The sequence below is a fragment of the Arachis ipaensis genome, chromosome B4, assembly GCF_059453495.1.
Source record: "Arachis ipaensis isolate K30076 ecotype BB chromosome B4, ASM5945349v1, whole genome shotgun sequence".
Lineage (NCBI taxonomy): Eukaryota > Viridiplantae > Streptophyta > Magnoliopsida > Fabales > Fabaceae > Arachis > Arachis ipaensis.
The window spans coordinates 519,906-535,499 of NC_142439.1; the positions used below are offsets into that span (position 1 = coordinate 519,906).

Genomic DNA, 15,594 nt, shown 5'->3' on the forward strand with positions numbered 1-15,594 from the left:
CACCTCATACCTCTCATATCTATTCTGACTTGAGCATCAGAGTGTCTTTGCAGGTACTACCCCATTGCTCCAACCAAACGACCCGGCAGTCGTTCTGACCCGAAGGTCCCCAATCCATCTCACAACCCGTACCGGAGGCATCCAGTACACTAACTAAGAGAATAATTAAACTATAGAGACCAACAGAGTAATTAAACCTTTCAAAAACCACTTTAAGAATCCAATTTTTCAATAAATGTTCATTAAATTGAATTTTGCCTAACTAAGATCTTTAAATATAGTAAGGTTTCTTAATGTGTTTCTTCCCGAGGATTGATTTCAATAAATTCCCCAACTTTGGTTTTGTTTGCTGTTCTTTTTTAGAGGTTTTGAAACAAGAAAAAATAAATAAATAATTATTTTTTATCATAAAAAATTTAAACACTCATAAAATTATTAACTGCAAAAACATATAACTAACATAACTAAAATTGATTCCATTAATTTTTTTTTTTAATTCTCAAATACCTTTTTTATCATCTTTAACTTTTTAATTTCACAATCCATCGCAAAAGTTTTAAGGACTTAATTATAAATTCGAAAAAATTATCAAAAATAATTAATAAAATAATTTAAATTACATAAAAGGTATAATAAAATATCCATGCATAAGTACAATAAACTACCAACTCAGAAAAGTACAATCAATAGAACTACATTAATGAGGTTAGACATGCGGAGGTTATAGATAGTGTCTGTGTCACATAATGAGACCTGAGTCAGGATCATAGGTCTTGTTGGTTGTAGATGTGGAGGGGGCTGAGTCTTTGGTGCCGAAAGGGGTAGAAACAGAAATGGAAGTGCTGAATACAGCCCAAGCGGAGGTGGTGGGGATGCTATTGAAGACCTAGTAATACTGTTGAGAGCATTTGAATTCTCTAAATTTTAAATTTTACTTTAGAAGGTAAAATATAATTTATCATCATTTATTTTATAGGTGGGACAAAAAAAACATGAGAGAGAAATCATTCAATGGTGAGAGATCTCACTTTATCCTCTAAAGTAAAAATCTAAAATTTAGAGAATCTAAAAAATGTCATGTCTTATTACGTGTACACTAATAAATAAGGTAATTTTATACGTATTTCATTTTAGTATAAACAAATTATCTATACACATTAACACATGTCTCGTTTAAATAAAAAATATAAGAATTTTGTTTACACTCATAATACGTTAAAAAAATATATTATTTATCTTGTTGAAAGTGTAAACGAAATAAATAATCATATTTAAATTCGTAAATACTAACTACCACTTGAATTATATATATACATAAATGATTTATTAAAAAAAAAATTTAATTATTATGTTGGTCCTATAGTTTTACAAAATTTTCAATTAGGTCTTTATACTTTTTTCGCGAAACTATATAAAGACCAACATAGTAATTAAATATAAAAAAAATGATGGATAAATTTGATATGCACTATTAGCTAGCTGAACTTTTAACAATGATAAACCACGATAAAGATCAAATTTTAACACTTTTTAATTTTGCTTTACTAAAACCATTTTTTTTTGCATAGACCAAAGCCAAAATTGGAATATTTTACAAGAATAAAAAAGTTCAATGTATTTTTTATACTAATAGCATAAAAGAATTTTATACATATGTTCACTTATGTGTTATTGTGTTATCTAATTAATAAAAATAATAAAATTTTAAATTTATTATTTAAAAAATAATACTAAAGAACCAACACCATTCAATCAAGAATTTAATCAACAAATCAATCAATAAGTATTGACCTAGTTAAAAAATCATAAAATCAAAATCAAAATTTTTAAATTACTCATATACCCATCTTCTCTTAACCTTTCTGCTAGCACTATAATTTTATTTACTACCACCAGCCATCTTTCACCACAATCGGTCACCATCCTGTTTCCTAAATTCTATATTATAAATTATAAATCCTGAGTTTTAAATTATAAATCTTAAATTATAAATTTTAAATTCTACATCCTAAATTGGTTTTATCTTTCTTGCTTTCAAATGCTTTTATTACTTAAGTTTTGGATGGTTTTATTATTTTTAGTTTTAGATGTTTTTTTTAATGATCAATTGTTAACTACTTTAAAAATTGTTGATTTTTTAATCTTTTACTTTTAAAAAATAGGTTTCGATAACATGTGCACTATGAAAAGATTACTTTGGTAAAAAATTTTAAATTTTTATTTCAATAAATATAAAACAAATATATTAAAATTTTAAACTTTTATATTTTCAATTAAAAAAAATTAATTTATCATCTTAATTAATATATACTCTTAGAATACAATTTTACGCAATCTAAATATCTTATTGCACGAATATAATTGAATGTAATTGAATGAATGTATTATATGCCAAATCTATTATATCAAATCATATATATATATGCCTTAACTGTTTTTTCGTATTAAATTCACAATTTATTCACTATTTGCTTATTTGAATTCTCTGAATTACTATTTAAAACAATTTAAAAGTCAAAATATTTTTATTTGCTTGTCTTATTAGTTTAATTATTCAATTATTGTTGCTTGATTTATTAATTCTCGTGAAATCGATATTCACTCTCCTGAGTTATTACTTGATACGACTCGATACACTTGCCAGTTAAATTGTGGTATTCAAAAATTCGCAACCAAATTTTTAATGCCATTGTCAAAGATTAACTGTGATTGACAACTATTCATTATTTGATTACTTAGATCAAACATTTTTCTTATTTTAATTTACTTAATTTTTTCTTTTAATTTTCGAATTCCTTGCTTAAATTTTTCCTACTAACAGCTTCTTGAGTCTTGCCACTAACATAATGTTTGGATTGGGAATATAAAAAGAAAGAAAAAAAATGAATAATTTTTTTTTATTATTTAAATAAAAAAATTGAGTGGGAAAAAAAATAATGGTACGAATCTATCAAATTTTTTTTTCAAAAATGTGATGAAAACAAAAAAAAAAGTGCAAATATGGACAAAATTACTAAGTTACTTTTTGATTAATAAAAAAATAAAAGATATAAGGGTATTAATATAGTTTTATTTAATTATATTTTTTTTTCATTCAAACAAATAAAAAAATTTTCTTTATTTTTTCTATTCATTTTTTCTTTATCTAAACAACACATAAAAAAAATTTTTTTTCTATTTTTTTTCTTATTTTTTCTTCTCTTTTTTTATTTTTCATCATCTATTCAAACAAAGTGTAAATTGCATTGGTTTTTGAAAATAAAATAAAGCAAGAGAATGCGGATAAATGTAACGACCCATATTTTTTAAAAAAATATAAATATAAATAAGTTATAAGTTATTTAATAAATTGGAGATTCTTATTTTAGAAATTATTTTATTATAAGTAATTAAATTAATTTTATAACTATTTGAATTTAATCAAATTCATATTCTTATATATATATATATATATTTTTATGATGAAATATTTTACATAATTAAAACTATAATTCTAGTAATTTATAAGTAAAGAAAATTATATGTATATTTTAATTTAAGTAATTGATATTTTTAATTTAAAAATAGAGTTTAGTTAATAATATTATTATCGAACTCAATATTCATCGATATGAGTAAATATCGGTACTCTCCATTAAACTTAACTTTGCTAATGCTTCATCGTATATTTTTTATCATTATATTACTAATGTCATTTATATTAGTAACTCATATATATTATTATTTGTGTTTTAATATATATCTAACTCTCATAATTATCCGTTTAAAATATTTATAATTTGAATCGTTGACTTAGTAGCTTAATTTCGTGACACCCAACTCTTTCCATTTAATACCATGACACCTAGCCAATAATCATGATTTAATATCATGAATCATCATCATCACCGAACTGAATTTTCGGGGAGAAAGAAAAGAGAGACCGAGAGTGTTCATGAGCCATGAACCTCCAACTTTAAACATTTGATTTCTTGAGATTCGTAACTCAAATAAAAAATTTAATTTGGTAAAAATATTTGTATCTTCCTCCTCTATATGTTGGCATTATTTTTAATTGGTGTAAATTGACGATGACGTAGTTCTTCTATTTTTTAAGTTCGGCTAACTGGAGTTTTAAGAGATACAGATGATTTTTGACATTTTTTTCTTTGGCAACTCGATCAGAAAATTTCTCCATAGCTTCGAGTATTTTGATTTCATACAGAGACAGTGTTTCGATAAATTCTCACCAATTAAATTTGTGTTAGATAAGTAAATGGTTGTTGCGATTGATTATTGATGGAGTTTGATTGACTTTATATTGAATTTTGTTGATATATTGTTATATGTGATTAAGCTTGTGATTTGGTCATGTTTGTGCTGCCCAAACTGTGATAATGAGACTGATTTGGGGCTGTCATTGTGTTAGTTTTTGAATAAAATGAGTGAGATTTAATGGCCGAGGAATTAAATTAAAAGCTGTAAAAAGTCGGTAACCGTAAAAACTCAAAAACGGATTAAGATTTAAATGTATATTTTAAAAAGAAAATAAGGAGGGTTTCGGTTCTTGGTGAATAGAAGAATTATTTTTGAGGAAATATACTTGTATTTTTATGAAAAGATTGAGTTTAATATTATAATTATATAAGTTTTTTGGATATTTTGGGTTATAAATAAAGTTCAGAGGTAAAACGGATATTTTATAAAAGTTCAGGGTTATTTATATAAATATGAAATAAAGTGAAGGTTTAAATATAATTTTATAAAATATTAAAGTCAAAAATAAAATATTAAAGAATTCGTGATTTAGAAAATAATTAATAAAAGTTTGAAAATAAGGTTTTATAAAATAAATTTTAAGAGCATTATAAATATTATTTTAAATATTTGTTTAAAATTACTCGTTTACATTAGAGTAAATTATTATTACAAATTATTATTTATCAAGATATTATTTTATAAGAATATTATTGTATGTATTATGAAAATAAAACAGAAAATGGTAAACAGATAATTTTTTCTAAAAGTTTTAGAAAGATAAATCTAAGCTAAGGATCTCATGATCCCCTCTTCATAAAATATTTAGGGAAAGATGAGGAAAGAGTGTGCAGATAGTTTTTTATGTTAAAAGTAAGGAATTAAAAGAATGGTGAGAAAAGAAAAGAAAAGGAAAGAAAAATATTAAAGAACCTCTGCCACAGGAGAGTAGAGAGCAAAAGATTAAAAATATCTAAAGAACTTCTGCCATAGGAGAGCAGAGAACAAAAAAGAAAAGAAAAGAAAGAAAGAACGAGCTGAGATGATTGTTTACCTGCTGGAAACGAGCAGAGATATGGTGGTGAGTCCACTGAGATTTGCTTTCCAGAGATACATCGGCCAATTCAGGAGATGGTCGCACTTGTAAGACAGAGGTTGCTTATATAAGTTATTGATGATTGGATTTTTTACGGTTTAGAATTCTCAAATGAATCCTCGTTGCAAGTATAGTTTCTAAACCAACAAAGAATCATCTCATACAAAAATTTGGTTGTCACAAGTAACAAACTCCTAAAAATAATAACCGAAGTATTCAAACCTCGGGTCGTCTCCCAAGGAATTGCAGGGAAGTGTACTTATAATTGGTTATGAGATTTTATCTTTTTTTTTGAGTTTTGAAATAAGGAACAAGTAATGTAAATAACAAATAAATAAAATAATAATTAAAAAAAGTCTTAGCAAGGATTGATAATTGAAATTCCTATCCCCATTATCATAATCACTTGTGATGGTAATTGTCTTTTCCTATCACTTAGTTAACCTCTAACAATCGAAGGTAAGTCAAGTGAGAAAATCAACATGAACCCTCAAGTCCTAGTCAACTCCTAAGGAAAGACTAGAGTTAGTGGAATTCAAATTAACTAGCAACTTTTCAATCACCAACCAACAAGAGACCTTTACAATTCAAGAGTCTCTAATTACTCAATCTAAGCTAAGAACATAAAAAGCTAACTTAAAACCCTCCCAAATATTTTATCAAACACTTGGAAGACACAACATAAAAACATAGAAAACTAACAAGGAATATTAAATCTAAACAACCAATTGCAAACATCAATAATAACAAATAATGGAAGAAGCAATAAACATGAAATACCTCAAATTGCATAAAAAGAAAAATCAAATCTAACATGAGAATTCATAAACTAAATTGGGAACATAAAGTAATCAATAAGGGAAATAAATAAACTAGAATGCTAGAACAAATAAGAGTAGAAGAGAAACTAAATTAAAGTAAAATAGAAATCTGAATTAGAGAAGAATTAAAGCTAAGAACCCTAAAATCTAGAGAAGGTTGAGTTATCTTTTCAGGAAATATATTGTATTTTTATGAAAAGGTTGAGTTTAATATTATAATTATATAAGTTTTTCGGGTATTTTGGGTTATAAATAAAGTTTAGGGGTAAAACGGGTATTTTATAAAAGCTCAAGGCTATTTATATAAATATGAAACAAAGTGAAGGTTTAAATATAATTTTATAAAATACTGAAGTAAAAAATAAAATATTAAAGAATTCGTGGTTTAGAAAATAATTAATAAAAGTTTAAAAATAAGATTTTATAATATAAGTTTTAAGAGTATTATAAATATTATTTTAAATATTTATTTAAAATTATTCATTAACATTAGAGTAAATTATTATTTTAAATTATTATTTATCAATATATTATTTTATAAGAATATTATTGTATTTATTATGAAAAATAAAACAAAGAGTGGTAAACAGACAAGTTTTTTTTAAAGGTTTTAGAAAGATAAATCTAAGCTAAGGTCTCATGATTCCCTCTTCATAAAACATTTAGGGAAAGATGAGAGAAGAGTTTGAAGATAGTTTTTGATGTTAAAAGTAAGGAATTAAAAGAATAATGAGAAAAGAAAATAATGAGAGAAAAATACTAAAGAATTTATGTCACAGGAGAGCAGAGAGCAAAAGATTAAAAATATCTAAAGAACTTCTGTCATAGGAGAGCAGAGAACAGAAAAGAAAAGAAAGAATGAACTGAGATGATTGTTTACCTACTAGAAACAAGCAAAGATATGGTGGTGAGTCCACCGAGATTTGCTTTCCAAAGATATATCAGCCAATCCAGGGGATGGTTGCACCTGTAAGACAGATGTTGCTTGTAGGGGTTATCGATACATACATTGGCTAGAGAGAGTCTCACCTGTAAGACAGAGGTTGTTTACAGAGGTTATGTTTGCATGCATCGGCTCAAGAGAGTCACACCTGTAAGACAGAGGTTGCCTACAGAGGTTATGACACTGGAAACCAAACTCGGACAAAGGTTGCTGAGTTACGTCGGGAGCGGGTCGAAACCGACAGATGAGCTCATTACCTGCACTAGGGATAGACATGCATCATACGTGTTTGCGCATATTTGTTTGTGAGTGTGTTTCTTGTGATTGTGGGCGTGTTATATGATTGCTTGATTTCTGTGTCCTTTGTTTGTTAAGTCTAAATGTATTTTATTGTCCATTGCTGCTGGCTATGGTAATAAAATGAGTATAGCTATACACCCCGACCCTATTAAGAACTTCCCAGTTCTTACCCCCTATTTCCACCTCTTTCAGCTACAGGTGCGAAGGTTTAGTGTGGAGTTACAGGAGCATAGAAAATTGTATTTATAAGTTGAGTTATTATATTTTATTTTCCCCTCGTCGTTTATTCTTTTGGTTTTTAGAGGGGATATGACTTGTATTTTGAAAATCTTGAAATAATATATATATATCTTTGTGATTAAGTGATCAAAAGTAAAGAATCTTTATTTTTCTTAATTAAAAGTTTCGGTTTGTATTAGCGAAGGCTCAATATTAAATAAAAATAGTATATAACAAAAAGGTTTAGAGGTAAGTAACGTTTGAACTTTTGGTACGATCATGAAGTGGTGAAAGTTAGGGTGTTACAATAAAACACAATAGACAAAGACAAAAATTAATATTTTTATATTTTATTTGATGATAAACTGAATATAAGATAAAATAAATAATAATAAGTTAAATTTATCTTACTTTTTCTTTTACACAAAATTTAAAAAAGAAAATAAAATGTTAAAAAATGTAATTATAAAATATTGATAGTGACAATAAAAAAATAAATTATCTCTGTTTAATATCTTACAAATTATTTTTGGAAAAAAAATATAATATATATTAATTTAATATCTCATGACACAATATTTTTTTTTTATGTTTTATTTATGAAACATAATTTTATATTTATTTTTATGTTTTAGTATTATGTGCAAACACAATCTAACGTGCTTATTGACTTACTATTCTTTATTAAATGTGTATAAAAATAATAAAGATTGAATTGATTGAGATAATAAATGCTTTATAATTTAACTAAAATTTGGATTTTAATTTTCAAAATAACATTCTTTTATAAATTATATATAACAATGGATATTTTTTATTTAAAAAAAATTGGACACTAATTCTTTCAATATCTCCATTATATACAATAAATATAGTGTATATTTTGTATGATTATTAATATTTTGAATGTTTTAATTTTTAAGTATTAATATAATTTTTAAAATTAAAATATTAAAATAATTATAAATTATATAATTCTATTAATATTTATCTAATTTCATTTTACTAAGTCATATTTTTAAGCATATATAGTAATTAGTAAAGACGAAAACTATTAATTCTCTATTTTTAATATTATATCAATTTTTACAGAATGTATTAATAATTTAATTTTAATATATTAATGCTATACAAATTTTTAGTACGTATTCAATTAAATTTATACAATTTTTTTTGGTAGAGAATCAAATTTATACATTTAAATAATTTTTAAGTAATAGATACAAGAAAATTAAATTCATGAGTAAACTGTGCGGAATGTAATTACTGAAAATTAAATTACTGACTTTGGATGAATATGAACGAGATTGGCACGGCGTGTAATGTAACCCGTGTTTTGGTGAGATTCTTGTGCGGGTTTTCGAAGATCGTTCCTCTTCGGATTCATGGCGGCAACCCAACCATCGCAGGGTCCGGATCATACCGTCGGTACGTGAAAAACGATATTCTCCTTCACTGTTTCAGTATTTAAATCTTGAGCTTCCTTAGGCTTCTTTCTCTCTTGACAAGTCAATGATTAAACTGTGAAAGTTGCATATAGGTTCAATAATTCGATATGCAAGTTATTTCTTGTTAGATTGTGTTTGATGCTACGATTCCCTTCGACTAAACTGTGAAAGCTTCTTTCTTCTTCTTCTTCTTCTTCTTCTTCTAGATCTTGGGATCTAGGTAATGCATTAGTTTTAGGTGTTTATATGGCATTCTATTAATTTTCTGTTCTCTTATTATGATACCTGATTGGATCACTTTATTATTCATAGTTAATTGCCTCGAATAAGATTTTTTTACCTGCAAATTGACCAGTGTGATAACTTTGATAATTGAGCTACTATAAATAGTTTATCAGCATACTAAATAATGTTTTTTGGGTTAGAAAGTACAAGAGATATGTTTGCCCTCTTTGCCAAGCATCTCCTTCTTTCTGATTTGGCAACCTTGGTCTAAATTGTCAACAGCAGGGGGGAACAAAAAGCTGAATGGTGTTTGTTTTTTTATTTGGGAATTTAGCATACTTAATTGTGTTTTCATTCCGTTGAAGCATTGCGGCCAGGTTACTCACAGCCTGCTTCTAATTTTTGAAGTATATTTGTGTTCCTTATCCATCGTGTGTGCATAGGTTTGCAGCTATGGATTTGTTCGCATGTAGTTAATTGTTCGAGTTCATCCCCAAATTTTGCTTTGGTCGGTCAATAATTTGTACCACCTTTGTGTTTCTACCACTATACTAAGTCACTGAGCATACTGATCTTGTATGCAGAAGAGATATCAGCTGAACCAGATACCATGAAGGATCAGGTAGTGGTTCATAATTCCTACTCCAGTGTTCTATGTTATCTTTAATTTTTCCTTGTTCTTTCTAAAACCTGTTTCCTCTTTAATTTTTCTTCTCTTCTCTTCTCTTCTCTCTTGTCCAGCTTCATTCATCTATACCTGAGAGGTCAATATCTTCTAACTCCTCTCAGGGCACAGCAGCTATAGGTCATTCAAGAGAAATCACAAGTCAATCAGGACCTTTTGGTTCTGGTGGAGATCGTCCTTTGTACCCACCAAATGTGTTTGCTCCCCAGGCTCAGGCTTTCTATTACAGAGGTTATTCCTTATTTGTCTCATTTCTAATTTATATTGTTAAGTTAACTGAACAGCTTGGATATTCAGCCATACTATTGCTAACTTTTTTCCCAGGCTAGTTATATTTTTTCATATATATATATGGACGGTGCAACTTTAGTGTTCTTCTTTTTAAAGTGTGTTGCTTGTCTTATTTTATCCAGTAGCTGTGTGGAGTTTTGTTATTTTCTTATTTTTGGTTATTTTGCACCCAGGATTTGAAAATGCCAATGGTGAATGGGATGAATATCCCTCATATGTCAATTCTGAGGGATTGGATATTGGATCTCCTGTGAGAATCTGGAATCTTTTTCATATTTATCTGCAGCCTCTCTGTTTTTGTTCCTAACATAAGATGCATATATTTGTTTTAACTTTTATATCAGGGTGTCTACAATGAAAATCCATCTCTTATATTCCATTCTGGATATGGCTTCAACCCACAAATGCCATATGGACCGTATTCCCCAGTTACCACACCGTTGCCTTCTGTAGGTGGAGATGCACAGTTATACTCTCCTCAGCAATTTCCATACACTGGGCCACCTTATTATCATCAACTAGTTCCTCCCAGCTTACCATATCTCAATTCACCAACTCCGGTTTCACAGCCAGAGATCACCAACCTTGTAAGCATTGATCAACAGGTTGATAGCATGTTTTTTGGACCAAGACCAGGCTATCCATCAGTGGGATCTTTTGGCAGAGGCAGTTTTTCTTTAGCACCTGGCTCGTTTGGTTTTCATGAATCCCAGCAAGGATTTGATGGACCAAGATCTGGTGGAATCTGGTCAGATTGCTCGAAACCCTCAGAAAGGCACAGGTCTCTAATGCCTCTATCACCATCTGTTTCTCCACAACCAATTGGCTCGATTGGCTCATTTGGCCAGAGTGTTGGAATGGTGTGTTCTAAATTCTAATACTTGTTCATTATCTTGCAAACTGTTACATTGTTTAGTTGCTAATTTCTGAATTCAAATATCTTTCTTTTGTATCCTGTTTATAGATGTCCCACGTCCATACTGCACCCTTGTGATTTATCAGTATCTAGATTTTCTCTGTTGAAAAGCAGCTTGACTAGCAATGCTTGTATGTGTGTTAAAGAAAACAAAATTCCAGTGGAATTTCATTGAATTAAATGGTGAAAATGGTTTCTTGGTTCTGATTAATATGACATCTTAATTAAGAGCAGTGATCCAAGGAACAAACAAAAGAAAAAGAAGAGCGGTGATCCAAAGTGTGCTACTAATTTGTTATCAAGAAATTCTTTATAATGCTGAAACTTTAAAACTTGTTAACTACCTTGGCAACTTTGTGAAACCTTAAAACTTGTCAAAAGACAATGCCATTACAATGACACAGTGCTGAGTGCTGACTCTCCTGTTCTGTGCAGGCTTCTCATCAACAACGATCAATGTATGGTTTTGGATCTGGTTCAAACTCCTATGGTAGGGGCTATCTGCCTAACCAGGTTTCTAGCTTTGCAGGCACCAATTCCAGTCTTAGCACAAATGACAGGAGCTTCCTTTTTCATGAAAATAGCAGACGGCAAGGCAGAGCAAATGCTGCTTTTTGCAATTGTAATGGTACCCTTGATATACTTAGCGAACAAAATCGAGGACCTAGGGCATCAAAGCTGAAAACTCAAATTTCAGCTGAAAATAGTTCTGTTGATAATAGTAAAAGTAATTCTGCATCTACTGCTAAGTTCCAAAATGAATCAGTCAACCGACCTGATTTTGCAACAGATTACAAGGATGCCAAATTTTTTGTCATCAAATCTTATAGTGAAGATAATGTTCACAAGAGCATCAAATATGGGGTCTGGGCAAGTACACCAAATGGAAACAGAAAGCTAGATGCCGCTTATCACCAAGCACAAGAGAAGCAAGATCACTGTCCTATATTTCTCTTCTTTTCGGTAACCATCTGATATTTGTATCTTTTTGTCAGCAAAAATATTCTACTACCATATGAAGTATCTCTCTTCGTGTCATTGGAACAATCTGCATTTATGATAGCTTTTAATTCCCATTCAGTAAAACATTATCTTCTCATTGTCCATTGGACATAAGGACATGTCTTCCAAGCAAGCTCTTCCAATCTGATGTTTATGCTCCGGTTGGTTATAGGGAAAGCTCTTCAGTCAGTTCTTGATCTCTCAAATTGGTCAATATGCTAATTTCTTCAGCTGTTTTTGTGTTATGTGGGTTACTGTATTGTCAATTCCTGAAGGAGAGCCATGAGCAACAATTTAATTGTCTTCATATGACCCCAAGGTTACAGGTTTAAGCCATGGAATTAGTCGCTGACATTTGTCTCAATTTAGGCTGCCTACACTATACCCTTTGGGTGCAGCTCTTTCTTGAAGGGAAGCCTGTTTAATGTAGGATGCTTGTGTACCAGACTCCCTTTGTCAATGCCTATAGAAATAACTGGAGCACAATAATAATAGGAACTACCTATAGGAAATCTTATTTATGTACATATGATAAAATTTAGAATGATAGTTTAGGGAAGTATTCCTCTTAGCTAAATATCTCGTAGTTTCTTGATTTCCAATCATGCATACTAATTGTTTACTGGATAGAACATGCTTAAGTTGAAGTTATGGTCTCCCCCATTTTTTTTGTTACACTTATTGGTGTTGTTTGTGCTTTCATTTGTGCTGAGATACTAAATGTTCGGATAATGGATAGTGCTTGACCTTGTATTTATGGGATTGAAATGCTTTAGCTATAATTTAATTGGGTAGGGCATTTGATGTGTCTTAGGTTTATGCATGTTTAAATTTAGTTAGTAGTAAAGTACTAAAGCTAAAGATCTGTAATTTTTCACTTCCAGTGTTGCCTTGCTTTTGTGTTTCATTCTCATATAACTAATAACAATTATATATGTTACAACTACATACAGGTAAATGCTAGTGCTCAATTCTGTGGTGTAGCTGAAATGATTGGACCTGTAAATTTTGACAAGAGTGCGGACTTCTGGCAGCAAGATAAGTGGAGTGGGCAGTTTCCTGTGAAGTGGCACATAATTAAAGATGTACCGAACAGTCAGTTTCGACACATCGTTCTTGAAAATAATGATAACAAGCCTGTGACCAACAGTCGGGATACACAAGAGGTAGGAAGGGTGGATCTTTTACTGTGAATGAGTTTATAAATGATGCTTTTAGGGCTTACTTTGTAATCTAGTTTTACACTTGCAAGATTTGTAGAAATAATAAATAATAAGAAATTGTAGTGAAAAGTCTCTTTCTCTCGTCCATTAATTGCATGAAAACTTTACTGTATGTGGCAATATGAAAAGAAACTGATATGTGAAGCCATGATTTGAGGGAGGTGGCTATTTATTTTAGGCAAGGATTGGGATAGGTCAAATTGGGAGGGTGGAGCACCTATCCTTTTTCAGACTACGTCACTTATTCTGTTTTTGTCTTTTTTGCTGATTATCACACTGATAATTAGCTCAGTACATCAGTATAGAGGATATTCCATAGTAGTTGTCGTCTTCTTTTACCCTACTTTTCAAGCTTGTTGCTTTAATTGGGCCTTTGTGTTTGAAAGGATACTTATGCAATCTTTATTTGGGTTTTCACTGGTTTACTTGTGTCCATCTGATCTCCCTACCAATCATATAGCTGAGTTTTTTTAGTGGTGATGGATATGTTAGGTGAATGCAGTCACTCTTATGCATCACTCTCTTCAGTGAACTTGCAAATGGAGTATTAAATCAGTTCATTATCAATTAAGAATTGCATCATATATTCGACCTTTTTTTTTTGGGATAAATTTCAGGTGAAATTGCAACAGGGAATTGAAATGTTGACCATTTTGAAGAACTACGAAACCGATGTATCTATCTTAGATGATTTTGAATTTTATGAAGATCGACAGAAGGCTATGCAGGAACGGAAGGCAAGGCAACAGAGCAGTATGATGGCTGTCGGACTAGTTGGAGAAAGTGAGCATAGGGGTCCTGCTAACATTAGCGGTGATTTCATGAAGCAGATGTCAAAGAGCTTTGCTCAAGTTGTTCGCCTGGATGAGAGTAATAATGAAGCTACAATTGCCAGTAGAGGAACTTCTGGCTCTGCTTGCCCTGTGGGTGTAGTTAAAGCTGACGATGGCAGTGGCATTCCAGTGTCTGCCTCTACAACTCAAACTGGTTAGGAAGAAGTACCAGTTGTGCCGAGAATTGTAATTTCTCTTGCTTTTCGGTGATTGGAAACTCCAAAAAGGTTTCTTTCTCTAGTTAAAAAATCCCAGCAAGTTGGCGTTGCTGATGCTGTCATTCAAGTTATTGTACTCTGTCATCAGATTTCCGAAGGTGGTTGGTTTTACTTCTGTGAAAAAAAGGGTTTCATGTATAATATATTTCCTATAGTACGCCATCTAAATTGTAGATTTAGTTTTTCCTCCTTACATGGGACATTCCTTAGTTGCCCAGGTTAAGATTTTATTCCCCTCCTTTTCATTTTGTTTAATAATTTTGGATTAGTTTTGATAGGTTTTGCTTCCCATTTGTAAATGGTTAAACATCTTTGTGACCCTTCTAATAAAGGCAGCCAAAATGAATAATGCTTTAAGCATAACTCTGTTGTTGTAGTTGAAATGAACTTAGCTGAATTTGTATTGGCTGTTGTTGACGTCAAATTTTTTGTCTGACTTAGCTGCCTTTGTTTTTTCCGGTGAATTTTGCTCATTCCAATAGGCAAATACATCATTGTCATGGTAGGAAGTAGCCTTGTCTAAACGCAATTAACATTTGAAAATAATGAAAGGATGCACGTCATTCAGAAGTATGCTGTATCTTGATTTAATATTTGGTTTCATGAATTTGACTAGATATTTCCATGGCTGCCGTGGAAGGATGTCATGGAAAGAACTAATATAACTATATTAGGGTTAGATAACCGACTACTCATGTCCAAAGGAAGAAAAAAAAGAAAAAGAAAAAGATAACCGAATGCTTAACATGGTTTTGAGTACCAAAAGAGTCCAACTAGTTTTATTATTATTATTATTATTATTATTATTATTATTATTATTATTATCATTAAATTGTTGTTGTTGATATTTCTCAGCAGCTTGATGAGCTAAAATGAAAATTCTAGCCATGAGAGTTTATGTAGGGTAATATTAATTGGGTGGTTATTCATGAATGACGATAACCTTGGTGGAAAAATTCAAAGTTCAAGCATTGCTAATGACGATAACTTTAGTACAGAGCAACATCATCGCGCCATCTTGCTGAATCATAAACTAGGATAATTTAATAGTTCAAATCTAGGATACAAATCTATACCATGAAATTATCTTTGTTCATGATACTGCAAATTGCAAGTTCGGCCCAATGTACCATATCAT

At 30.1% G+C, this 15,594-nt stretch overlaps 1 protein-coding gene across 3 annotated transcripts; it reads left to right on the forward strand.

Moving 5' to 3' along the window:
• The first annotated feature begins 8,840 nt into the window (after positions 1–8,840).
• Positions 8,841–14,819, forward strand: ECT5 (evolutionarily conserved C-terminal region 5). Of its 3 annotated transcripts, none has more exons than XM_016341633.3 (8): positions 8,841–9,043; positions 9,873–9,910; positions 10,030–10,204; positions 10,438–10,514; positions 10,609–11,124; positions 11,616–12,143; positions 13,136–13,348; positions 14,023–14,819. In XM_016341633.3, exons 1-8 carry the CDS (start codon positions 9,001–9,003, stop codon positions 14,395–14,397), a joined length of 1,965 nt encoding a protein of 654 aa, XP_016197119.1. In that variant the 5' UTR covers positions 8,841–9,000; the 3' UTR covers positions 14,398–14,819. The 3 variants fall into 3 exon arrangements, with proteins under 3 accessions (XP_016197119.1, XP_016197121.1, XP_088339439.1); XM_016341635.3 differs by having other exon boundaries at positions 8,877–9,043; positions 9,732–9,910; XM_088483313.1 differs by lacking the exon at positions 8,841–9,043 and adding an exon at positions 9,112–9,283.
• The last annotated feature ends 775 nt before the right edge of the window (positions 14,820–15,594 follow it).